Source organism: Sphaerulina musiva (assembly GCF_000320565.1).
Source record: "Sphaerulina musiva SO2202 unplaced genomic scaffold SEPMUscaffold_8, whole genome shotgun sequence".
Classification (NCBI taxonomy): Eukaryota; Fungi; Ascomycota; class Dothideomycetes; order Mycosphaerellales; family Mycosphaerellaceae; genus Sphaerulina; species Sphaerulina musiva.
In genome coordinates, this window is record NW_016017390.1 from 1,398,202 (window position 1) to 1,421,128 (window position 22,927).

General features: G+C 50.5%; 9 protein-coding genes and 1 non-coding gene across 10 annotated transcripts; 3 read left to right on the top strand and 7 right to left on the bottom strand.

Moving 5' to 3' along the window:
* The first annotated feature begins 41 nt into the window (after positions 1–41).
* On the top strand, positions 42–1,490 carry SEPMUDRAFT_150791 (adenylate kinase isoenzyme 2, mitochondrial). The gene is made up of 2 exons (XM_016906398.1): positions 42–474; positions 541–1,490. The coding sequence occupies exons 1-2, from the start codon at positions 309–311 to the stop codon at positions 1,197–1,199; spliced, it is 825 nt and encodes a 274-aa protein (XP_016758913.1). The 5' UTR covers positions 42–308; the 3' UTR covers positions 1,200–1,490.
* Positions 1,491–1,811: 321 nt separating this feature from the next.
* SEPMUDRAFT_157917 (uncharacterized protein) lies at positions 1,812–3,232 on the bottom strand (the record flags this gene model as incomplete). Its single annotated transcript, XM_016907756.1, has 3 exons — positions 1,812–3,000; positions 3,149–3,198; positions 3,224–3,232. The coding sequence occupies 3 exons, from the start codon at positions 3,230–3,232 to the stop codon at positions 1,812–1,814; spliced, it is 1,248 nt and encodes a 415-aa protein (XP_016758914.1).
* Positions 3,233–4,604: 1,372 nt separating this feature from the next.
* Positions 4,605–5,423, bottom strand: SEPMUDRAFT_150792 (3-HAO-domain-containing protein). Its single transcript, XM_016906399.1, has one exon. It carries the CDS (start codon positions 5,386–5,388, stop codon positions 4,921–4,923), a length of 468 nt encoding a protein of 155 aa, XP_016758915.1. The 5' UTR covers positions 5,389–5,423; the 3' UTR covers positions 4,605–4,920.
* A 2,242-nt stretch (positions 5,424–7,665) lies between these two features.
* SEPMUDRAFT_110053 (uncharacterized protein) lies at positions 7,666–8,031 on the bottom strand (the record flags this gene model as incomplete). The annotated part of the gene is made up of 1 exon (XM_016900821.1): positions 7,666–8,031. The coding sequence occupies one exon, from the start codon at positions 8,029–8,031 to the stop codon at positions 7,666–7,668; it is 366 nt and encodes a 121-aa protein (XP_016758916.1).
* Positions 8,032–10,042: 2,011 nt separating this feature from the next.
* SEPMUDRAFT_90232 (Arylsulphatase) lies at positions 10,043–11,781 on the bottom strand (the record flags this gene model as incomplete). The annotated part of the gene is made up of 2 exons (XM_016910525.1): positions 11,573–11,781; positions 10,043–11,519 (listed from the first exon to the last, which is right to left on the bottom strand). Coding segments are annotated over exons 1-2 (1,614 nt in total), but the record flags the coding sequence as incomplete, so codon positions are not given.
* Positions 11,782–13,655: 1,874 nt separating this feature from the next.
* SEPMUDRAFT_49266 (uncharacterized protein) lies at positions 13,656–15,136 on the top strand (the record flags this gene model as incomplete). Its single annotated transcript, XM_016909106.1, has 3 exons — positions 13,656–13,805; positions 13,862–14,100; positions 14,158–15,136. The coding sequence occupies 3 exons, from the start codon at positions 13,656–13,658 to the stop codon at positions 15,134–15,136; spliced, it is 1,368 nt and encodes a 455-aa protein (XP_016758918.1).
* A 1,960-nt stretch (positions 15,137–17,096) lies between these two features.
* Positions 17,097–17,883, bottom strand: SEPMUDRAFT_135071 (uncharacterized protein; the record flags this gene model as incomplete). The annotated part of the gene is made up of 1 exon (XM_016902679.1): positions 17,097–17,883. The coding sequence occupies exon 1, from the start codon at positions 17,607–17,609 to the stop codon at positions 17,097–17,099; it is 513 nt and encodes a 170-aa protein (XP_016758919.1). The 5' UTR covers positions 17,610–17,883.
* Positions 17,884–18,759: 876 nt separating this feature from the next.
* Positions 18,760–20,357, bottom strand: SEPMUDRAFT_150793 (Rhodanese-like protein). Its single transcript, XM_016906400.1, has 3 exons — positions 19,723–20,357; positions 19,431–19,658; positions 18,760–19,374 (listed from the first exon to the last, which is right to left on the bottom strand). Exons 1-2 carry the CDS (start codon positions 20,079–20,081, stop codon positions 19,598–19,600), a joined length of 420 nt encoding a protein of 139 aa, XP_016758920.1. The 5' UTR covers positions 20,082–20,357; the 3' UTR covers positions 18,760–19,374; positions 19,431–19,597.
* Positions 20,358–20,541: 184 nt separating this feature from the next.
* On the bottom strand, positions 20,542–21,602 carry SEPMUDRAFT_70271 (ClpP/crotonase; the record flags this gene model as incomplete). The annotated part of the gene is made up of 2 exons (XM_016909895.1): positions 20,542–21,258; positions 21,353–21,602. The coding sequence occupies 2 exons, from the start codon at positions 21,600–21,602 to the stop codon at positions 20,666–20,668; spliced, it is 843 nt and encodes a 280-aa protein (XP_016758921.1). The 3' UTR covers positions 20,542–20,665.
* A 702-nt stretch (positions 21,603–22,304) lies between these two features.
* Positions 22,305–22,396, top strand: SEPMUDRAFT_t56. Its single transcript has one exon. It is a non-coding gene; the product is annotated as a tRNA-Thr (tRNA).
* The last annotated feature ends 531 nt before the right edge of the window (positions 22,397–22,927 follow it).

The following is a 22,927-nucleotide window of genomic DNA, read 5'->3' on the forward strand; positions in this document are numbered from 1 at the left end:
CTCTTCTCTACCAACCCACTTCTCCCACTCCCGCTCTGACTCTCTCACCAACCCCCCTCGGACTTACACTCACTCACTCACTCACTTCTCATCTCCTTCACTATGGCCGTGTACGACAGCAGCTGACGAACGTTGTCTCCGGAAGACTGCCATTGGTAGACTCTTCACTCACCCATTCTTGCGCGCCCTCACGCCCTGCGACAACCGACCCAGAACAGCCCCAGCGTCCCCTGATTACCGTGGTACGACTCAACGATAGTGACAACAACACCGCCGTGCGAACCTCGTGAGCGAGTCTCGTAACCACCATGCCGACTTCGAGACTGCGACGAGCGGCACGCATCATCCTCATCGGCGCTCCCGGCGTGGGGAAGGGTACACAGACGGAGCGCCTGTTGAAGCGCTACCCTCAACTCGCCGCCATCAGCTCCGGCGACTTGCTGAGAGAGAATGTGCGCAACAAGACTCCGTTAGGTATGTATTTCGTCCATTTACGTGTTGGCCACACGAGCCTGTATTGATATCGCGTGACCATGACAGGCATCCAAGCCGAGTCCCTCATGAACCGCGGCGCTCTCGTGCCCGATGCCATGATTCTACGCCTGATTCGGAATGCCCTCACCACCAGAGGATGGCTGATCCCAGCAGACGGCGTCCAACCTTACACACTCAACTACAGCTCCGCCAACGTCGAGCTTGACACGGCTGCTTCCACCCTACCTTCTCCAGAAATCTGGACGACGATGCCCTACGAAGCCGATTCCGAGTATCGATACAGCGACCATCCCGACGCTTCTTTCCTCCTCGATGGTTTCCCACGAACTGCTGTGCAGATGGAAGAGCTGGAGAAGATGGTCCCCGTCAACATGGCCGTCCATCTGCACACTCCGACCGATGTCATCCTGAATCGAATCTCCAACCGATGGGTGCATCCTCCTAGTGGGCGAGTCTACAATATTGGCTTCAACGCCCCCAAGGTCGAAGGCAGAGACGACGTCACCGGCGAGAAGCTCGTGCAAAGGGACGACGACAAACCAGACGTGTACCTCAATCGTGTCAAGACCTACAACGAGAGCGCCCAGAGCCTGCTGGATCACGCCGAACGGAAAGGAATCTTGTATAAGATCGAAGGCAACAGCAGCGACGAGATTACACCCAAGCTGTTTGACATTTTTGAGAAGAAGTTTGGCGAGGCCTGAGAGGATGCGACATTCTGATGTGTTGGGCTCTCCCACCGCATGAAATGCACATGTTGTGAGTCAAGGAAGCTAGACTGGTATTGGCTCCTAGAGACAAATTGCGTGAACCAGCTGTGATTGGAGCAGTGAAGCTAGTGTAGATGGAGCGAGAAATTTGGACCTGCGCGGGTGTTTTTACCTTGGTCGTATGGGAAGAACAGGGACACAAGTGCTCGACTTTACTGCAAAGTCTCGGAGCGACCCTAGTATACAGATGAAATTGAACACGAAAAGGACATATCTGACCTTACAGCACATGTCTTCCTTCTTCCCAGCGGGCATGACTAACTTCAGGTAAGAGCACTTCTTTTGCTCACCTCCCGTCAGTACATGTAAGTGGAACATGTTTTGAAAATTGCCGTCAATGTGTTTGCTGATGATTTCATTGAATACACGTACTTCAGATACAAGAACTAAAACGTCCCAACGCCGGTGTGCAGTAGGATGCCAAGGCTGCAGCTAGAGCACTCAGAGATCTTGACATTCATCCTTTCCACATTCGAACAACTCCGAACAAAATCCCAAACAAAAACCCAAACAAAAACTGACCAAATCCTCCCCTCAAGTCCAGGCTTACAATGTTGCTTGTGCCCAGATCCTCTCGCAGGCCTCCTTTAGATCTGCCACACGTTGTGTGGCAGCTTCCAGCCGACGTTTCCGCAACACTTCAATTGCCCGGTGAACTTCTTGCAGCCGAAACTTGTACCAGTGCACAAGTTCCTCACGAACGTCGATCAACTGGTGTCGGATGTCTTCCAGCCGAAGTTCCCACAGACGCACTTCCTCCCGACGAGCGTCGTCGGTGAAGCGACTCTCTGCTGCTTCCAGGCGGCGAGCAATTTGTCGTTCGCGGTACTCTGCATGCTCACGCAGAATCTCGTCCTCCGACTTCTCCAGAGTCGCACACATCATTCGCACTGCCGCTGTTGCTGCGGCTTGTGCTTCGTCCTCCTCCTCCTCCTCCTCCTTCTCCTTCCCCTTCCCCTTCCCCTTCTCCATCAACTCGTGGAAATCCAGCCAGGCCCATTGGATAGCAAACCCCCACCACCGTCGGCAGGGGATACCAGGAATGGGCATCTTGTCCATCGAAATCGGCTCTTTCGAGTCGGCATCTCGTTCCCAATCCATGATCCAGCTCGTCATCCGAGCGTCTCGCTCCCAATCCTTCATCAGCCCTGTCCCAGCCACATCTCTGTGCTCGGTGCACTCTTCTTTCTCCTCATCCTTCTGCCCAGGCTTCTTCGCCCAGCGCCTCTTCTCCCTGCTGTAGCTTTCTTGGCCCGGTATCAGCTCGGGCCAGTCGGCGGTTTGGCGGAGGAAGTCTTGCTCGAACGCGAGACGACCTGGGTGCGATGCTTGCTCCTCCGGGCTGGGGAATGGACCTACTGGGATGTAGATCGGATCGGAGGAGCACTCGCAGACGGGGTAGCAGGAGTGGAGGGTGGTGGAGAAGAAGTAAGACATGGTGAGTGGTGTGGTGGGTGGTGTGGTGGGTGGTGGGGAGTTGGAGATGATGGGGATGATGATGGGGATGATGTTGATGTTGATGTCGATGTTGATGTCGATGTTGATGTCGATGTTGATGTCGATGTTGATGTCGATGTTGATGTCGATGTTGATGTTCTGTTGCTCTTGCTGTTGCTGTTGCTGATGCTGATGCTGAATGCTTGATGCTGATGCTGATGCTTGATGCTGGATGCTTGATGCTGAATGCTGAATGCTTGATGCCGAATGCTTGATGCCGAATGCTAGATACTGAATGCTATTGCCAACTCAGTAATCAGAACGATAATGAAGAAAAAAGAAAAAAGAAACCCAGCAGTGATCTCTCTGCAATACATATACATATATCAGGTATCCAGCCCGCCAGCCACGATAGTACATAAGTTTGGTCCTACCACTACTCTTACTAGACCATACAGTCCTCACAATTCCAGCTTTCTTCAATATCTGTGGATACCTTAAAGTATGTTATCTCATGGTACCTTTTCCATTATATCTTGGTTTACTTTTTACCTCTTTTTTAACTTTTTTACCTTTGCGGTTGTCTATCCGTCTGGTTGTCCGTCTATCCTCCCTTCCTTCTTCCTCCCCGAAAAAGTGAAAAGTTCTCGAATCCGCGGCAGCAAAATCACGAGGAGGTAAGGCACTTCTGTGGTGAAGTAGATATTTATATATACATTTTTTTTCCTATTTGGGGAGGGTAGTGTAGTTATGTAACAGGAAATAGGTATGTACGGCTGAGGGTAAGGGATGATTTGTTCGATGCTTGATGGTTTCTGCTTGCTGCTTACTGCTTGTTGCTTTTCTGTTGTTGGTCGTTGGATACCTTACTTTGGTTACTTTGGTTACTTTTGGTTACTTCTGGTTACGGGTACGGGAATTCGAATTCAAAAATTTTGCTTTTGGGGCTGAGGAATGAATGACCATAGCTACCATATATACTTCGATTTGGGTGGAGGGAGGAGAAAGAATTACTTTTGTTTTGCAGTGCGGGAGATGACGAGACTTGACTGAAAGATGTGGTCGACAGGTACGATGGGGACTCGACAGGACTGATTTGATCGATGGAACTGACCAAACCAGCTAGTTAGTGGTGTAAGGAGAGCCCGGAATGCCGATGGGTAGAGGTAGGTAGAGGAGGTTGGGAGGTTGAGAGGTTGAGAGGTAGGCTCGGTAAGTAAATAGGTACCTGATGTTAGAGAGGTTTACGTACCTCAGGTTATGGAGGTAAGGTAAGGTAAGGTAAGGTACCTCCTAAGGTAGATGAAGTGAGGTACCTTACCAAAAGACCCTTCTCGTCTCGCAAAATTCTTGGCAACCAAATTCGAGTCTTGCAAAAAAAAAAGGAAAACAAAAAGAAAAAGAAAAAAAGAAACGAAACGAAAAATCATCACAATATACCTACCTACCTTGCCCACCTAAATATAATCGAGCCTCGCCTTCCAGTTATCTACAAGCCAAAAAGAAATCTCCCTCGCTCATCAGCAAAAACTTAACTTTATACTGCCGACCCACTCACTCGTATATCTTTGAACTTTTCCGGTCCTAAGAAGCTTTAAGTTTTTGCACAACCTGTAAATTTCTTCCAATATCTGCAGCTGTGGAGTAAGTACACATAATAAGCTTAGTACCTACATATGACAGAAAATGCAACGCAGAGAAGAAAGAAATGTATGGCTGAGGAGGTCGTATAGGGTAAATCTATAGAGTGTTCCGAAGAAGAAAAAAAAGTAAGTATCTGCTGACGAAGGGCACTGAGCCATGGATGGATAGATAGAACCTAGGTACCAGGGAGGATGAATGATTGAGGAATCGTGCCATCGGATTTTCGCTGGGAAAGGGGGGAGGTTACTGGTATGTCTTGCTTAATTCGAGTGGTGTGGAGGGAAAAAAAGAAAAAAAAAAGTCTCTCGGCTCGGCGGCGTTTGAGAGAAGAGTGACTGACCGGGTCGGAGGAATAATCTCGATGGTATGATACGTGCGAAGTCGGCCAGTGAGTGGAGTGCATCAAGCCGATTACACTCTGGTAGGTACTACTGTACTGGGTGTAGTAGCTGCTCTGTCTTTTTTTGAACAAAGACTACAGAGCAAAACCTACTTACTGAGGTATTCTTCATGCTCTCTCCCGTTCCTCGTGATTAGAAAAAAGACTCTGCTCTGCTTCTGCTCGTGCTTCAGCTCACGAAGGAGCAGTTCGCATCTGTTCCATAACAGCCTCTTTCGGCGCCGTATCGCACACCTCACCACAACGTTCGCAAATTCTCGCTTTCTCATCTTCTTTAAAAGCGTTCACAGCGTCTTTAATCTGCGAGCCCAAATCTACACAATGAAAACTAGCTTCATGCACCTGATTCCCACAACTCTGACAATACCACCTTAGACGATCCAAACTCCCCTCAGGCCGGGGTTGCTCAATAACCACACCGACAGTATCTGCGAAGCGAACGGGGTTGTGAGGAGTGTTGCCCGGTAGTAAAAACATATCTCCTTCATTGATGTAAATGTCTTGGAAAGTATCTTTGCCATTTACATCTTGCTGGATGGTCTTGAGGAGCATTCGGCCTTTGTATTGGTAGAAGAATTCGGGCGTGGAGTTGATGTGGTAGTCTGTTCGTGCGTTGGGGCCGCCTACGATCATGATGGTCATGGGATCGTTGTAGACGCAGTAGTTGTTGATTGGAGGTTTGAGGAGGTGGGAATTCTCGCTAAGCCATTTCGGGAGGTTCAAGGGGGGGAGCATGGCGGCTGCGGATCGGGGGGATGGTGATGATGGAGATGTGCTGGTAGTGGTGGCGGAGAGGGATCGGGCGGACGGTGGTTGTGGTGGTGGTGCTGTAGGATATTGTGAGATTGCGGCCGTGCCATTTCGCATACAGCGTCGTGTTGTCGCCACGAAGGGCTTACGAATGGCTTGCATGGTGAGTGTGAGGGCTTTTGCGTGTGGGAGAGATGGGGGGGAAACGGGGTTAAGTAAATAAGTTGATTGATTACTTCAGAATATAAGGTAGTCAGATTTTCGAGGTGAGGTATGTTGATATCATCGAAGTGTCGAGACGATGATGTCTATTGAACCTACCCACACTAGTCCTACTCTGTCATCGCTGACATGTGCAACAAAACTTGAAGGTCTAATTGATATTTGATGGAGGCCCAATTAACAGCCAATGAATGTTCAGTGAGTCTCCAATCAATGGCCTCCGTGTCCAATCAATAAGGTACCCGCCACCTCCATCGCCAAGACGCTATTGAAGTTCCTCTCTAGGTACCTCCACCTCCGTAAGGTATCTGTACCTATCTAATATATATATTCTCCACGTATAAACCGTTCTGCCAAAGGCGCAAGCACGAAGAATCTACCCAACAACAATACCTTCACCTCACACCCATAATTTCCAGAACAAATCACTCACAATGAACATTTTCAAACTTTCACCATACAGCAGGGTACCTAGTTGCAACGGTACGATACGGTACGGTACAGTACGTATCACAGCAGGACATGTCGCAACAGAGCCTGGGTCTGTATAACCACGCTCCGCATCCACAACGGTACGTGTGACAACAGTCCGTATTGCAGTCTACTCTAGTCTCTCCCCAACAGTCTGTCACCCTAGATAAGTATTCAGGGCTTTCCCCTCCCCCTTTTGTTGAGATAGCGGACTCCATTCCCGCCATCCCCATGGGAGAGGGGGGATAAGGACTGTCCTCCCCCGTGGTATGCTCGCAGTATGAAAGTCTCCTCTTGGAGGTGCTTTCAAACCGGGGACTACTACTTTTTCACCGTGAGATATACTGTCTGGAATATATTGGATGTGCTGGACCACTGATCGTGGAGCTTCGGAGGCCGCAGTAGCAGTAGCAGCAGCAGGAAGATCTTCGGACAGCGACAGTTTTCGTGATCGACCAATACACACCAACGACGAAAACAATAATAACAGCCCAGTAGCATGTCCCGTTGCGAGAAGATATCGTCACGCGAAAGACGAGAATGACCGGTCCAATAAAGTGGTCCATCCGTCCGTCCGTTCGCTCGTTCCTTTCGTATTTGTAGACCGCTTACTTTGTAGCAATCCTAATAACCACCATGGGATGTTTCGGCCAGACATATTTTCCATCGAGAGGAAGAACTCCACCAATCACCGGCTCTGTGGCTCTGGAGTGGGCAGTAGAGACAATGAAAAGCACCACCACCAACCACAACTACATCGGATCGGATCGGTTCTCTGCTACTGCTGCTGCTTCCATGCATGACCAGAAGGGGGGAGTGAAGTGGAGTAGAGTTGTTGGTCGATGGCAGATGGTTGATGATTCACATCATAATCTCCCATTTTTTTCTTTTTCGACCTCGCATGGCATGCGGACGTGTTTATTTTCCATCATGTATCATCCGAATGGAATATCGGACTGAGTTTCTTTCGTTAAACTTTTTCCGTCGGGGTATCGTTGACGCGTTTCGTTTCATTTCAATTTTTCTTCTTCTTCTTCCGCGCAGCAGAAGGAGAAATGAATGAACCAAGATATCGATTGGTTCATGAGTGGTTGGTGGTTGAGTGACTTGACTCTCCATGCGCGCGCGGGCGCGTACGAGCAACAGAACGCAAGTTCTATTAATGATTGTGTTAGCTCAGCATAATACATATGTATGTGATGATTAATATGATCATCTACAACTGGTATTATGATGAAGAAGAAGAAGAAGAAGAAGAAGACGAAGAGGAAGAAGAAAAAGAAAAAGAAAACAAAACTCACCTATGACAATCCCTCCATCCCCCACCAACTCATCTCAACCCCTCCTTCCAAAAAAACACCCCCCAAATTCATAACAACAAAAAAAACCAACCAACGATAACTCCTTTCTTATTCATCTTTCCCTTTTCCATTCATTCATTCCTTCTTCCCAATCCTTCCCAAATCCTCCCCCCTCTCACCCCAAAACATCACTACTCCCCTCCGTCTCCGTCCTCGCCTGCATCTCCGGCCTCACCACTCCGGCCTCCCTCTGCCCCTCATACCTCATCGCAGCATTCGAATTCAAATACGAAGAATGAGTATTTTGCCCACCACCACCACGATAAACCCCATACCCATTCTCCATCATCATAATCTGTTTATTCCGATCACGAACATCATTCATATACCCGCGTTGATCAGATTGCATTTCCAGCCGGTTTTGATCGTCTTCGGCGCGGCGGGCTTTCATGTATGAGGAGGAGAGGGCAAAGGCGATGAGGACTGCTGCGCCGGAGGAGACGAGGGCGATGACGATTACGGCTGCGGGGGGGAGGCCCATGGTTTTTTTTTGTTGGTGAGGTGTGGTGAGGTGGTGGTGGGTTTTTTTATAACCGGTGAGAGGGTGAGTGAAGGATGGATGGCTAGTAGTGTGTGACGTGTGGTTGGTTGGTAAAGTTCAACAGAAGAGGCTGGGGAGGGTAGATAGATAGATAGATAGAGGGATGGGATAAGGATAACGCACGCGCGGGAAGTTTACATGCCTTTCTCTTATACACAAAATCTGTATAGAGAGATGTATATATAGAAGTAGATACAGGTACAGAGATACAGGTACAGTATCCAGTAGTTCTCTCTCGCTATGCAAACGTAATATGTGGCTCAGGTACCCGACGGGATCCGCTGGGGCAAAATGCAGGAAAGGAAGGAAAAAACCGCCAAACGAACGGGTGTCGGGTAGATGTAGGCAGTGTAGGCAGTGTAGGGGTAGTAGGGTTCATGGCAAGGCAAGGCAAGGGAAGGGAAAAAGTAGTACAGACTACAAAGTGACACGAACCTTGCATTGGCATACGCATGGCAATGGCATGGCGTGATGATAATAGGAGAATTGACTTTTCTTTTCATTCTTCTATTCAGGTACAGTACAAGTACTTCCAGGGAAAAAGTCAAATTTCTTTTCTAAACGCGCGTCTACCTTCTTAGCCATTGTTTTTTATTATTACTTGTTTCTCTTTTTCCGTTCCCCGTCCCTACATATGTAAATGGTAAGAAAAGCTGAGACATGGCTACTAGTCTACTAGCCTAGTAGAGATGAATTCTCTTCCTTCTGTACTCTTGGCGTGGTCTGTCCTATTGGGGCGGGCATCGGATCGGATCCTAGCTCGTTCCGACAACTTGTTTCTATACGACCAGAGTGGTACTGGAGGTGTTGTTTGTTGATGTTGTTGTTTGTTGATGTTGTTGTTGTTGTTGTTGTTGTTGTTGTTGTTGTTGTTTTATTGTAGCTCCCATCCCCCCTCCCCTTTCCATCACCAGAACACTTCACCTACCATTCTCCCCCCCATCCCAATCCAAGCCCGTAGCCAGCAGCCAAGATGTGACAATGACGATGCTGACAACATTAAAAACCCCATCAACAATCCACATCTACGAATAGGATCAACATCGGGGCACACTCTTCCCAAAAGGAATGTATAAAATCTCGCAGCAAGTCGGTACCAAAGGAAAGGAAATACGAGGGCTTATACGAAGGGAAAAGAAGGGCTTTTCGGCTAGTGATGCCGGTGACAATGCCAAGGATGAAAACAAAAGAAAAAAATGGGGATACGAGGTGAGAAGACGAGGTTTGCATAAATTGTGGAGTGTAGCATGACTGGATGGACTGACTGGATTGGATCAGAAGATCTGGTTGTTTTTTTCCTCTTTTTCGTCCTTTTTTTCTTTTCTTTTTTTCTTTTTCTATTTTCCATTTTCTTCGTTTGGTTTTTCATCAAACAAATTTGATAGAGTCCAATGCAAAAAAAAGGGTTGACATCGACTCCATTTCCTATCTACTACTGCAATATTAGTCTTTGGTTAAGATATATAGTACATGTAGTAAGAGTTACTCCAAAATCTACTACCTACCCGGATGTCATCTTCCCCTTCCCTTCCCTATTTACTCTCTACCAGATCACCCTCTACCAGATCATTACCCTACTTTTTTTATGACTTCGGATCCCTTATAGTTTTTTCTCCCGACAACACAACACAACACATCTCTCTCTCTCGTCGCCCAGCAAAAAAGGAGTCGACTGAGTAGTCAGATTCTTCTTTTTCCTGTCTGTCTGTTAGACTACACAACTGTATAGTGAATTCTCATCACAGCTTGGGTAAGAGTAGGAGGAGGAGGAGGAGGAGAAAAAAAATTTAGACTGGATCGGATTAGATGAGATTAGATACTACAAGCTAACTACCTACCCTTAGGTAACTAAGGTAGCTACAGTACCTTATATATCAGTAAGGTAGGCAGGTAAATCTCCCTACACCAAAATCTCCTTCCCCCATCCTCCTCCTCCCCTCTCACCCTTCATCCTATCCTCCTCATTCCAAACATTCACCAATTGCGGCCCTTCCTCATCAACCAAATACCCCAACGGACAAGAAGAAAATTCCACGCGAGGTTGCGAGGCGTAAAATTCATCATATTGCGATTGGAGCGCGTCTTGGAGAGTTTGGACGTTTCCGTTGGGATGTAATGTCTCCCAGGGTTTGCGACAGGTGTGGGATTTGCAGGTTTTGAGGACGAGGAGTAAGGTGTCGAGGCGGGTGGAGAGTTGGTGGAGAGTGCGGTCTGCGAGAATCTGTTGGTGGTGGTGTTGTTTAGCGGGCGACATGTCAAGAAGGTGGTGATTTTGGAAAAGATTGTGAATCTGATCGGGGTCTTTATGCATGTTGTAGAGTTCTCGCTCGCCTGTGCACCAGACAGTGTAGAGGAAACTGTATTCGGCTGCGACGATTCGAAGGGCTTTGTACGTGTTATTCCGTGCCGATACACGAGGGTAACCCGGGAGAAGAGGATCGTCGCCGAGTTTGCCGTATTGTCCTTCGGGTAGAGCACGGCCCCAGAATTCGATATTGACGTGCTCTCCGGATGTCGCTGGTTTCATCAGCTGCTCTGCTTCCGTCGATGATAATGGTATGGGAGTACCATCGAGATCGGGTCGATTTTGACCAGCGAGCTTCAAGATGGTGGGAGCTAGGTCCGTGTGGGAACTGACGATGCCAGCGACCTGGCCACGTGGGACGCCCGGCCCTCGTATTAGGAGTGGAACGTTGATGTCGGTCTCAAAGGGACATTCCTTGCCTGGTGGCAGACGATGTTGAGAGATGTGGTAGCCATTGTCAGTGGTGTAGATGATGTATGTGGTGTCGAGCAGACCGTGGCTGTCGAGACGCTCTACAATCTGCTCGACCATCTCGTCGACTGACTGCAGAGCACGAAGTCTGCTTCTCTGGTACTCATCGTTGTACTCCACCACAGTCGCATTCAACGGGGCCAGATTCTTGACCCAACTGACGCCCGAAGCCGCCTCGGGATTGAAGTTGGCCGTGCGAGGGATCTGATAGTCCTGAAATAGGTGCGCATGTCGTGGGGCATACTGAGGGGCTGTCATGACGCCGCGCGCTTCGGGATCCTGGTCGCTGTGCGGTGCAATGGGCGCTGCAACGATGAAGAACGGCCGATCATGGTGCGAGGCTGCCTCGTCCAGCCAGCCATACGTCTTCTCGGCGACCACGTCAGGGGAGTATTGGCCTTCATAGCTGACGGGATCGGCATGGTTGCGACTCATTTGAGATTTCCAATACGAGTATGTATAGGGGTCGAGAAGAAAGTCGGACCCGTTGAAGCCGTTGACGGGCGGATTCCTGTGGTTGTGTACACTATGCGAGTTGAACAGTTTTCCTGTGTAATACGTGTTGTAGCCTTCTGCCTGCAGCCAGACCGGAAGCCAATTCTCGTTGAGGCCGTTCTTGACAAAAACTGGATAGCCCCCGTATGGAGGAAATCTGCCCCACAAGATCAGCTCCTGTCAGCTCTCATATCAGCACTTCTAACGAACAAGTCGGTCACATTCGTATTGTGAGCTGCCTGACCCGTCCAGATATTGACTCTACTGGGACAGCAGATGGCAACGGTGCAGTAGTGCTGATTAAAAGTCGTGCCTTGATCGGCAATATGTTTCTGGAGCAATGGCATATAGTCGAGTGATGACCAGTTATCTTGATCGTCTGTCAGGATGAGGACAATGTTCGGCTGCTTCGGGGTGGTTGCGTGCGTGATGCATATCGCTGTCGACAGAGCGAGGAGCTCCTTGCGAAACCACATTTTGACGAAATCTATGTCGTGGTCTTGCTCTACCACTGACGATTATGCTGCTGCTGCTACGAAGGCACGAGGGTCCTCAAGTGCTCAAGTGGCTAGTGACCGTCTGTGATATTGCATCCAGCATTTGATGGTATCGAGGAGGTCAAAGTCACAGCAGTTGAATGACAATGGACGGGGAAACTAATGATGATGATGATAATTTTGTTGTTGGGGAGGGAGGATGAGGGCGGGAGATTAAATTCTTGGCGTCATTGTGGAGGAACTTTTCTTACTTTCTCACCCTCTTATCCTCTCTCCAACTCTCTCTCCCCCGCCCCTCCTATTTCTCTCTTGATATATCATCGTTCACACTCGTGGTTCCAGCTTCCCATCCTCAAACAACAAAAGACTCTCTAAAGTGGCACATGGCCATGGCCTCAACATTCTGTCCCTAGGCGGCGGGGCTCCAGAACCACCGAGACTGATTTGGTCGTACTCTGTCGAGGAGATGTCTAGGACGGTAAAAGGAGGCTTCTCTATCGTCAGTCTGGCGGGGAATGGCCCATTTCTCGGTGAAGTGTACAGAGAGTGCCGTGGTACAGCCATGGACCGCCCACTCATTCCGCCTGGCACCGATTCGATATAGTTCTGTGCAAACGGGCTGAGCCTCGAATCGCACACTCCAGTGCCTTATTTGCACCTCACTGGACAGGTGCTTGGCATATAAGCTTCCTTTGGTACCGGGTTCCGCACTGGAACAAACTCGGGGGGCCAAAGCAACGCTTCAGCCTGAGCAACAATACCGCGTTGCACGCACAGCGCAGAGTACCTGTCACATGAGCTGGGAAGTCATTCTCAACCAGTTTCATGGGGGGTTGAAGTGAACGGCTACCGATGTGCATGAGCGGAGGCGCTTGGCGATCGACGAATGCATCGCCAAACGAACCGTGTATGGAATTACCTCCTACGACTAGGAGGCAGGAAAGTAGGAGCATTCAGGCACACGTGTCATTCACAGCAAGGCTGCAGGAAAAGCTTTCCCGAGGCACACACCGTCACTGTAGCTGCAGCGAAGATATCGTTGTCTTTGCAGTATAATACCGTTAATCCGTATTCTCGTGCAGCGGAGGGCTTGGTCAAGCCGGCAGCCCGCTGTTCTGGAAGCAAACTAGAAGGAATTGACAGAGAAATGTCTCGGAAAGGGTGCTGCCACAAAGGCTTGAATGATACCAGTTCGCTTACAACTACTTCTTCCTCATCAACCCTCAAACGTGAACACGACTTTGCACTGAGACAAGACGTCGATGCCAATGCCTGGGCAGAAGGACAAGCTGCCAAGACGGTGCGTGTTCGGGGCTTCTCGAATAGAACTAAGCCCCGGAAAATTCGGTTTGTCTCATATCTCGATCCTCGCGAGACAAACATCGGCTTCCGGCGGTCAACAAGTGCTCGCTGTGAGAAGCCCCTAAGGTACGGTACTCAACAATTGGACGACAAGACGTCTGTGGTCCTTCAATTGCCATGAAAATCACAGGCGACTCTACGCGAGCATGTGGTGTTCGCGCTAGTTCTAGCCTTCTGCGAACCCAGGGCGCCAACAAAAACTTAGTCTCATAACATGTGGATACGCACACTACCTTTTGGTCTGCTGTCCGTCGCTCCGTCGGTAGCCGCTATGATGGCAATAGTATGGTAATAGCTTCCTATTCAGTGGTGCTCCAAGGCCACGTCCTTGCGAACTCGATCCACTTTCTTTCAAAAAGCACCAGAATCTCCCGCCATCTTTCTCGCCATGACATGACAATACCACTTCGACTTTGCACAATATAGGACCAACCATGCTCCTGGACAGCAAGAAAGCACACGAGGCGAGCCTGGCTCCTGTGTCGACGAATGGTCTCGGCGAGGTTGAGAGCCTGGCCAAATCGAATGATGCGCCCCAAGATGTCTTTGGGCAACTGAGCGAAGATGGTCCCAACTATCGCGATGTGAGTGACGAGCATGAAGATTGATCATCACAACGTCTCACTGACGAACATACTAGGTTGGCTGGGCTGGGACTGCGATTCTCATGTTCAAGACTCAGGTCGGCTTGGGAGTACTCGGCATCCCAGGTGCATTCGATGTCTTGGGCATGATTCCGGGAATTATCATGATCCTCCTCATCGCATTCATGACCACCTGGGCCGCGTGGATGGTGGGCCAATTCAAGATCAAGCACCCTCACGTATATGGAATCGACGATGCAGGACGACTCATTGCCGGTGCCTTTGGTCGCGAGACGTTCTTCTGGGCTTTCGTCGCTCAATTCACCTTCATCGCGGCGTCCGCCATGATCAGTATTTCCATTGCCATCAATTCGTTGTCCGTCCACGGCGCTTGCACGGCCATCTTTGTTGCCGTGGCTGCCCTCATCGGTTTCTGCTTCGGAAGTATTCAAACTCTGGCCAAAGTGTCGTGGATTGCGTGGGCGGGTGTCGCTGGAATCCTCACTGCCATCTTCACCCTGACCATTGCTGTCGGGGTCCAAGAGCGGCCTGCTGCTGCCCCCCAGACGGGCGAGTACAAGAGCGACTACAAGCTGTTTGGCTCGCCGACGTTCGCGGAAGCCATCTCGTCCGTCTCGACCATTGTCTTTGCCTTCTCTTGCCTGCCTGCCTTCTTTGCTTGCTACGCAGAAATGAGGGATCCTCGCAAGTTCACGCGCTCGCTCTGCGTCGCCCAGGGCAGTGTCACCGTCGTCTACCTCTGCATCGGCATTGTGGTCTACTATTACTGTGGATCATACGTCTCATCTCCAGCTCTGGGCTCTGCAGGAACTCTTATGAAGAAAGTGTGCTATGGCATTGCTCTGCCGGGTCTGATCGCCAGCTGCATGTTGTTCATTCACATGCCCGCCAAGACCATCTTCATCCGCTTCATGCGCAACACCCGCCACCTCACATCGAACACACCCATCCATTGGATGTCGTGGCTGGGATGCACGGGGACAATCACTGCAGTGGCGTACATTCTGGGAAATGCCATTCCGGTCTTCAGTCAACTGCTGTCTCTTGTCGGCGCGCTGCTTGCGACGATTACCTGTTTCCAACCGACAGGCCTGATGTGGCTGTACGACAACTCGGGCTGGTGGCAAGCCGAAAACTTTAGCAGACCCACTCGGAACTGGTTCTTCTACTTCAATTTCGCCACTGCAATGTTGTTGATCATTGGCGGCACATTTGTCACCGTTGGTGGTACTTATGGTGCGATCTTGGAGATCATTAATGCAGAGCGAACTAGCCCTTGGAGCTGCGCAGACAACAGTAACTCGACATAACGCGTCGTATATTGCTCTCAGCGCCACAGGAGCAAAGGGCGGAGGTTGAGCTGTCTCCGTACATGCACTCCACACACGTACGGACGGTCCTGGTAGACGAGGCCCGTCCGTTTTATTACTAGCTGGTCAAGACACTCAAGGCTCCTCCGACTTGTCTCGAATTGTGTCTTGCCGCATGACATGCTGGCACTCGCGATCGCCAAGAACATACATGGGCCAGTCGAGGGCGACTGTAGCATCCCAGAGATCTGGTCACGCGGTCGACCATTTCAGCGCTCCCTGGATCAACGACAGATACACAGAGCAAGACTACCCCCGAGCACCCCCAGCATCCCAACGACATACACAGCGCTGCTGCGTTGGCTCACCGGCGCTCGATCTTGTTGATCAGGCCATCACCATCCCCTCGCACTGTCGACTGCCAGCTGCAATGCTGCTCTCCTCTGCTGGATTGCTACTCCATATATGCAACTGGTCTTTCGAGGAAATCCAGCCTTCATCTTTAAAAAGAAAATATGCTTCTCGAATATCTTGTTATGACCTTCCCCTGCTCGGTTTAGCGCGACACGGTCCAACGCCCTGACTCTCTCTCTCGTTCTAGTACCGGGTGGAACATACTCGATAGAAGCAGTCGAGGCAGAACAAAGCGAGAGTGAGAGAGAATTTTTTTTTTGGTAAGGTCAAGATTGAGGCCCGACAACCTGAGACTAGAAGCGGATATAACAAAAAAGCAGAGAGCACGATCGAAATAAAAAACGATATAGCCTGCCGTTGTAGTGATGAGGGGTAACAGATCACAGGTTATATACAAGAATCACGATAAGATATCGAGAAAATCATGCTGATGGTCTGTATGTGTGTGGTGGACATCGCGCACCATGCCCCAAAAAAAACATCTTCGTCATCGTCATCGTCGTCTCTACTAAAATTCCTCGTGGGGATACCTTTAGCTCAAATAAAACAGAAAAAATGGAACAAAAGCACAATTTCACCTCGCCATTTTTTCCCGCTACTGTGATTAGATAGACTCCTAGCCATAAGCCCTCAAATTTCCTTACCTATTAATCCCTTCCCTGCTTCCTTTCTCTCTTCCTTTCTATCCTTCCTCCTCCTTTCCCTTCTCATCCAAATTCTTTTCTACATATCTCCCTCATCTCTCTCTCTCTCCCTCTCTCTTGCTATCAACACTACCCAACAATACCTTACCTTATCTACAATCTACAATCAACAATCAACCGTCGACGGTCGATATTTCAATAGCTGACACCTCCCTTTACTAGGAGATCACATACCTCAAACCCACCCCATCTATGCAGTGAATCTTTCTTTCTTTCTTTCTTCCTTTTATCTCTTTTCTTTTCCCTTCGCAAACAATGTAAACGCACAACAATGCACGACTTTCTTCTTTCCTACCTTACCGACTTAATCTCAATGACTTGGGTGAATTTTATCAGAACAGCGAACAGCTGCCTTTTGAAGGATTAATTTCCAGGCTAGGGCAGGCCAGGGCAGGGCAGGGCAAAATATGGATCTTTTGCCTTATTCGTTCATAGCTCATGTCATGTCATGTCAAAAACGGACGGACGGGGATGAAGCAGTTCAGGGCTCTGAATTTCGAAAAGTTTCGAAGGGGGAAGGGGGGAAGGTTTGCTTAGGTCGCGGTTGCCGGGTAAAGCACATTTCTCTCCGTTTCGCTGTCTATCTGGTGAATGGGTGCGGAAGGAAGCTTCGGGAATGGTGATTTGAAGGATGTGTGTGGGCGGGGATACCTACTGTTGGGGCGAGCCTCTCTGCGGATTAGTAGAGCAGTCTTCATCGTCAAATTAATAACAACCAATGGAAAATTCATACAACCGATGGACAACAAGAAAGAGTCCGTCAGCATAGAAAACTTTTTTCATTATTCATTTTTCTCCCCATCTAACAGCAGCTCGCTCTCTTTCTCTCTCTCTCTTTCCCTCTATTGGGCGTATTTTCCAGGAGATGCCCTGGTACGCCTGCCCAGGGAGGGCAAGCCCGCCGAGACGACTCTCTCCCTCTCATCTTCCGCCCACAAGGGCCGGCCCCCCGTGACCTCGTACCACTTGCCTTTGGAGAGATACTCCATTCGGACCCGCGGCTCCTGCCGAGAGGGGTCCAGGCCCTCGGCATTCACCGCGAGGTTGACGAGCTCACTCGCCCGCACCGTACCAATGCGGCCCTTGCCCTTGCGCTCCCTCCGTGGTGGTGCTGCTGCCGCTGCCTGATCTGGGTGCTCTTCTGACGGGGCGGCGGATGCGGAGATGCTGGAGAAACGCCGTTTTGGCGAGGCGGCGCGGGCAGCGAGGGAGCGGCTGGACGGCGGGCTGGGGTGCATCAGTGATGCTGGTGGTGCGGGTGGTGGTGGTGGTGATGATGATGATGGGGGTGGTGGTGGTGCCTTCACGGCGTAGTCGTCGTCTTCTGCTGCCGAGGCAGCAGAGATGCGATGCATCTTCTTCTTCTTCTTCTCTGCTGCTGGTGCAACACTATCGGCGCGAGACGGGGGTGGTCTGATGGTGAGATTGCGGTTGCCCGCGGCGCCGAGCGCTACGTCTTGTGCTGCGCAGACGTCTGATGGGGTGTGTCGTGGCTGGAAACGACCGAATCCGCGATCTTTGGTCAAAAATTGTAACACGGCATCATTTTCGCGTGGTGGCGGGCTCGGGTAGCGGATGCGTGTGCTTGTCACTCCCTGGTCGCCGCCTCGGTCGGTCTGGTGGAAAATCCTAGGGGAAAGTCAGTCAACGACAAAATCATCAATGTGCGCCGCCGGAAAGGTGTAGAGTGATGTGTTTCCCATCATTCGAACCGTCTCGTGTGCAAGAGAACCACTCACATGTTGTCCGACTTCTTCGTTCGAATTATCCGTTTTCCAGGAGGTGAATGATGATGACACGCAGGCGATGCAGAGATGATCTCGACGCGGCAGGATATTCACCAGAGGTACACGGATATCAGAAGGCGTCACAAGGGATGAGAATCGGGTGCGCTGTCTGGTTCAGGAGAAACTTGTCGATGTGAAGTGTTTGTGTCGAAGTCGAGGTCCGGTCTGAAATGCGAAAATCGCCAAGAGGACTAGCGCCTGTGCGTTGGGTACGTGCAGGTGACAATAGCAACTCCGTGTCAGACAATGAGAGCGCAGCGGCGTGTCGGCTGATGTGGGCGATACAAAAGAAGCTGACGAGGTTGTGGTGATGGTGTGGGAGAGATGAAGTGTGGAAAGTGTGTCATCAGCAAAGATTAGGTACGGTTGAGGTGCCCATCTGAGCCACCTCAAACGCCAAGTACACAACGATCGGACCGGCAATAATGCCAACACAAGCGTCAAAGAATGTTCCACCAACCTTGTTCATTCGTGAAGCGTGCCGACAACAGGAGTGATACGGTCGTACTGATAATACTACTGAGATGATATGTGCAATATGAGATTCTACTACCACTACCGCCCGACCGAGATGGGCAGTACCGCTGACTCGCGCCGCCCTTGCATGGAAACTGCTCGTTCCAAGCTGCTCCATCCGCCGCCCTGCACTCATACGCGCACGACCAGTCAGACCGAGCAGAAAGGACTGCTCGCGACAAGGCACCAAGTGGTGATTTGACGTATACCACTAGCATCGTGCCACTGGACCTGGAGCAGTGAACATGCCGCTCTATCGCCGCCAAATCCCCCCTGGGGCCAGGATACAGTGGCAGCTTGCCAGACAATATTGCCTCTAGCGAGCCCAGTGCATACGGCGACACCGCCAGCCACAGCGGCCTACCGCACCCACCGTAGAGCCATACGGTGTGCCAGGGAGGCCGCGCGCTCTCGCCGCTAAGCGTCTTCTGCGCGAGTCGACCGTGCGAACTCGGCCGGCCAGATCAACACAACCTGCTCGACGGGTCCGTCGCGACGCATCACACAGCTCGCGCTGTATTGCAGCCTCTTCCGGGGATCGTTCGCGCGCAACAACTCTAGCACCACCCTAGGTCGGCAAGCGCAAGGCTCGCTTGACAGCGGGGTGGAAGTCGCGGCACTCATCATTCCACGGTTCAGGCCGGACAGAAAAATATACGAGCTTGATGCGCGTAGTCTTTACTCGGAGTCAGCTCGAAAGACCGCTTCGCCACGCCTCTGGCTACATATGGCTCTTGCAGAGGTCCACTCTACGTGGATACGCAGACGGCCAGCCATATGATCACATTTGTAAAGGAATTCAGAAAGATGCATTTCACTGCGACACGCGTCAGCGTATGATGCTACAATGCCGAGGAACGACGGTTGCAATACAATTTGCTATCGAACCTGACCACACAGCTTACTGCAACTTCAGGACGAGAGCCTCGACAGGCGTGCATACAGGGACATCGCCCGCGGGTCTCTCACATTCCCCTAATCAGGTGCTGCTCGATGCCCATCACATAACATGACGTGCACGAAGCCAGCACATCTTCGACTTAGTAGTTCTCCCACAGGTCTTTGACATAACCTTCCGTCAGCTCCTTGTCCTCACCGTGGCTGCGAAGGGAGTCAGCACGAGCGGAATAACAGACCGCATGGCACTGCCACAGCAACAACTCACGCTTCTTGCCACTTCTGGAAGCCGCCATCAAGAACATACACCTTCTGCTTCTGCTCTGCCTCCTTGCCATGCAAACGCTCGCGCTCTCGCAAATACTTCAACGCACTCGAAGGGCCTCGTTGCTGGGACAGAGCACAGTGAAAGACGACCGTATCTTTCTCCTTGAGGGTTCGCACGAGCTCCGGCATTCGGTAATCGTGTGTCGCCGTTGGCACATTGATGCAACCACGAATGTGCCCACCGATGTAGTCGCTGTCTCGTACATCAATCACCGCAAGACTCGCATTCTGCTCGCGCACGAGCGGCGTTAGAGTCTCATGCGTGATGCGGGGCAGGTTGGCGACGCTATAGGTTGACATGGTCGCCGCACGGGAGCTTCTCTTGTCGATGTGTCTCACTGATGCGAGACAGGTCTGTTCTGCGAGGCGACTCCTCGACCACCACACAGGCGAGCGACCACGATGTGCACGCTGGTCTGTCGGCGAAGCTCCCTCGGGAGGATTCGGCGGTCCACGATGGTTGTGCAAGGCTACACCAGTGAGATGACGCTGTTGCACGGCCCGGGCACGATTCAGAGGCCGTGTCTACGCGGGAGAAATGGACTGGCACAGGTCCGTCAGTACTGCAACATCCCGTCGTGGAGATGGTATGACTATCTACCAGGCGGGAACAGAGGGCGGGAGACACGAATGTTGATGTTGTTAGACAGGGAATTCGTTCATGACTGAGTTGGAGAGGAGACGAGGTTGGATGTGCGGCCCCACTCGGCAAAACCAAGCGATTTCGGTCAATAACCAGCAGAGGATATCAGTTCCATATCGACATTCTGATCATTATTTATATATCATGATATATGATATCCGCAACTCGACACCGGGCATCTCATGTATCAAAGCACCGTGAGCTGCGTTCGAAGCACGGATTGACAGGACAATAGAATCACCTATAGCTTCGACGGCTTCCACCTCGGCTTCCGCTTCTCGACAAAAGCCCTCACCCCTTCGGCCATATTATCTCCCGCCTGTAGCTTGGGCTGCCAATGCTCCAGAGCATACTTGGTTGCATCCTCCGCTCCCATGCCCTCCCATCCGAGCTTAATGCCTTCTCGACTCACAATCACCGCATCAGGACTATTTCCCGCAATCAACTTGGCATATTCCACCGCAGCATCCACCACCTCGCCGTCCGCGTCGCCCACGACTTTATTAATCAATCCCCACTCCAGCGCCTCTTTCGCCGACACTTGCCTCCCCGTCAACGCCATCTCCATTGCTCGCGGCTTTCCTATCGTGCGAATAATCCGCGGTAATGCCCCTGCAGCCGCCACAACTCCCACTTTGACTTCTGGCAGCGCGAAAACTGCTTTGTTCGCAGCTACGACTAAATCGCAATTGACAATCATCTCACAGCCCCCTCCGAAGCATATCCCATTGACTGCAGCAATGATCGGTTTCTTCCCACTCCTTCTCGAAAGTGCCCCGAATCCCATTCCGTTGATCGCCTTGGGTGTGTTTTTGGTATTGAGCTTGTTCCATTCTGTGCTGCTGTATCAGCTTCAGCTTCATACTGATCTCCCTCCCTCCCTTCCTCCCAAACTACTCATCGTATATCTACCTTATTCATCACCTACCTTTCAAATCCGCCCCCGCACAAAACGCCCGACCCGTACCCGTGATGATTCCCACCGACAACGTCGGTTCCTCATCCAACCACAACCAAATTTTCTCGAGCTCTTGCGTGAATTCGGCATTGATGCAGTTTAAACCTTTGGGTTTGTTTAAATGTACGAGTAAAACTCCTGCTGCGGGATACGATATGATGGAGTTTTTGGTTGGAGGTGCTGGGTGCTGGAGTTTGGGTTGGAGGTTTATGGGGGGCATGGTCGTGCGTGTGTGTGTGTGTGGGCGTGGTTTTTCACGGGGATTGGAGGAAGCTCTATCTCTCTCTCTCTCTCTCTGAGATGGTGGGGTTTGAGAGATGTCGAGTGTGTGTATCCTAGGGAGCTGGAGGAGGGAGTGGAGTGTACCTGTTTGTGCTGTCAGGTACATGGTGAGGAGACGCGCTCTCTGAGTGTCTGCCGAGGTTGCTCGTTAATCTGTTTCTTCAATCCTGCATTGATGATAGGCATGATTTATTGTCAGCACTCCCCAGCAGGACGATACGCAATAATACTGTATAGGTACATGTCCTTTCGCCTGCCATACAGATGCATGTTTCGAAGTGCTTGTCGCTGCTTTCTGATGTTGCGACTCGTAGAATCACGTTCGGAACTATTCAACGCGCAACAAGAACGCGACGCATCTTCTAGCTTCCGCTAGCGAGAAAAAATCGAGCAGACTAGGAGGTACAGCTGTGTCGATATACTACCAGGTCGAATTTATTCTGGTTACTCCTCCTAGGTGGTAATGTGTGTTGCTTTCTCTGAGCGGCCGTTCAATGTAGGTAGGGTACAACAGGAAGGTGGTTGAGATGCCTCCGTACCTCACTATCTACCTGAACCAGTCAGTGCATCCCAGCTCGTCTATCTCACAGTCAGCATGAAAGGTATATAGTATACTTCAAGTTCAAGCGTGCCATGGTCGGCCTCCTTAGCTCAGCGGTAGAGCGCGTCACTAGTAGTCTCCTCCAAGTCTCCGTAATGACGAGGTCATCTGTTCGATTCAGGTAGGAGGCATTGATCTTTTCCTTTTTTTTCTTCTTTTTTCCCTTCGTCGCCTGAACCGAGTTTGGCGGTGATTGTTATACAACAACATTCATATCTTTTCCACCCTTTTGCTTTGGAAGAGGAGGATATAGTCCTCCTTCGATTTTGTTCTTCTTTTCTTTTTGCTACTACTCTTCTCCCGAGCGCGCCTCCCCCTTTTCTTGCGCTGGACCTAAAGCTGATTGATATATTATGTATCTTACAGATTAAAGCTATACCGTACCTTTCTTTGCAAACGTGATATGATATATAGGTATGCGTACCAATAACTCATTTCAAATGGACAATAATTGTGACCTATGATTGAGAAGTTCCTGGCTCATGACCACTTTTTCTTCACATTTCCATCTGAACTCGCCAGCTTAGCTGGGCTTGGCTGGGCTGGTTGGCATCGAAAGGGGCGGACTGAGTGAGAGAAAGGAGGGGGAACGAGATGGAACTTCTACAAAAGAATAAGTAGATTAAATTGTTGCAAACGAAACGGGTAGTCTTACGTTTCGT

Bases quoted from the DNA above. Each gene is read 5' to 3' on its own strand.
- SEPMUDRAFT_150791 (XM_016906398.1), top strand. From the start codon at position 309: ATGCCGACTTCGAGACTGCGACGAGCGGCACGCATCATCCTCATCGGC. The intron at 475-540 runs GTATGTATTTCG...TGACCATGACAG, and splicing joins GCGCAACAAGACTCCGTTAG to GCATCCAAGCCGAGTCCCTC.
- SEPMUDRAFT_150792 (XM_016906399.1), bottom strand. From the start codon at position 5,388: ATGACCATCATGATCGTAGGCGGCCCCAACGCACGAACAGACTACCAC.
- SEPMUDRAFT_150793 (XM_016906400.1), bottom strand. From the start codon at position 20,081: ATGTCAACCTATAGCGTCGCCAACCTGCCCCGCATCACGCATGAGACT. The intron at 19,659-19,722 runs GTGAGTTGTTGC...CTCCCTTCGCAG, and splicing joins TTCCAGAAGTGGCAAGAAGC to CCACGGTGAGGACAAGGAGC.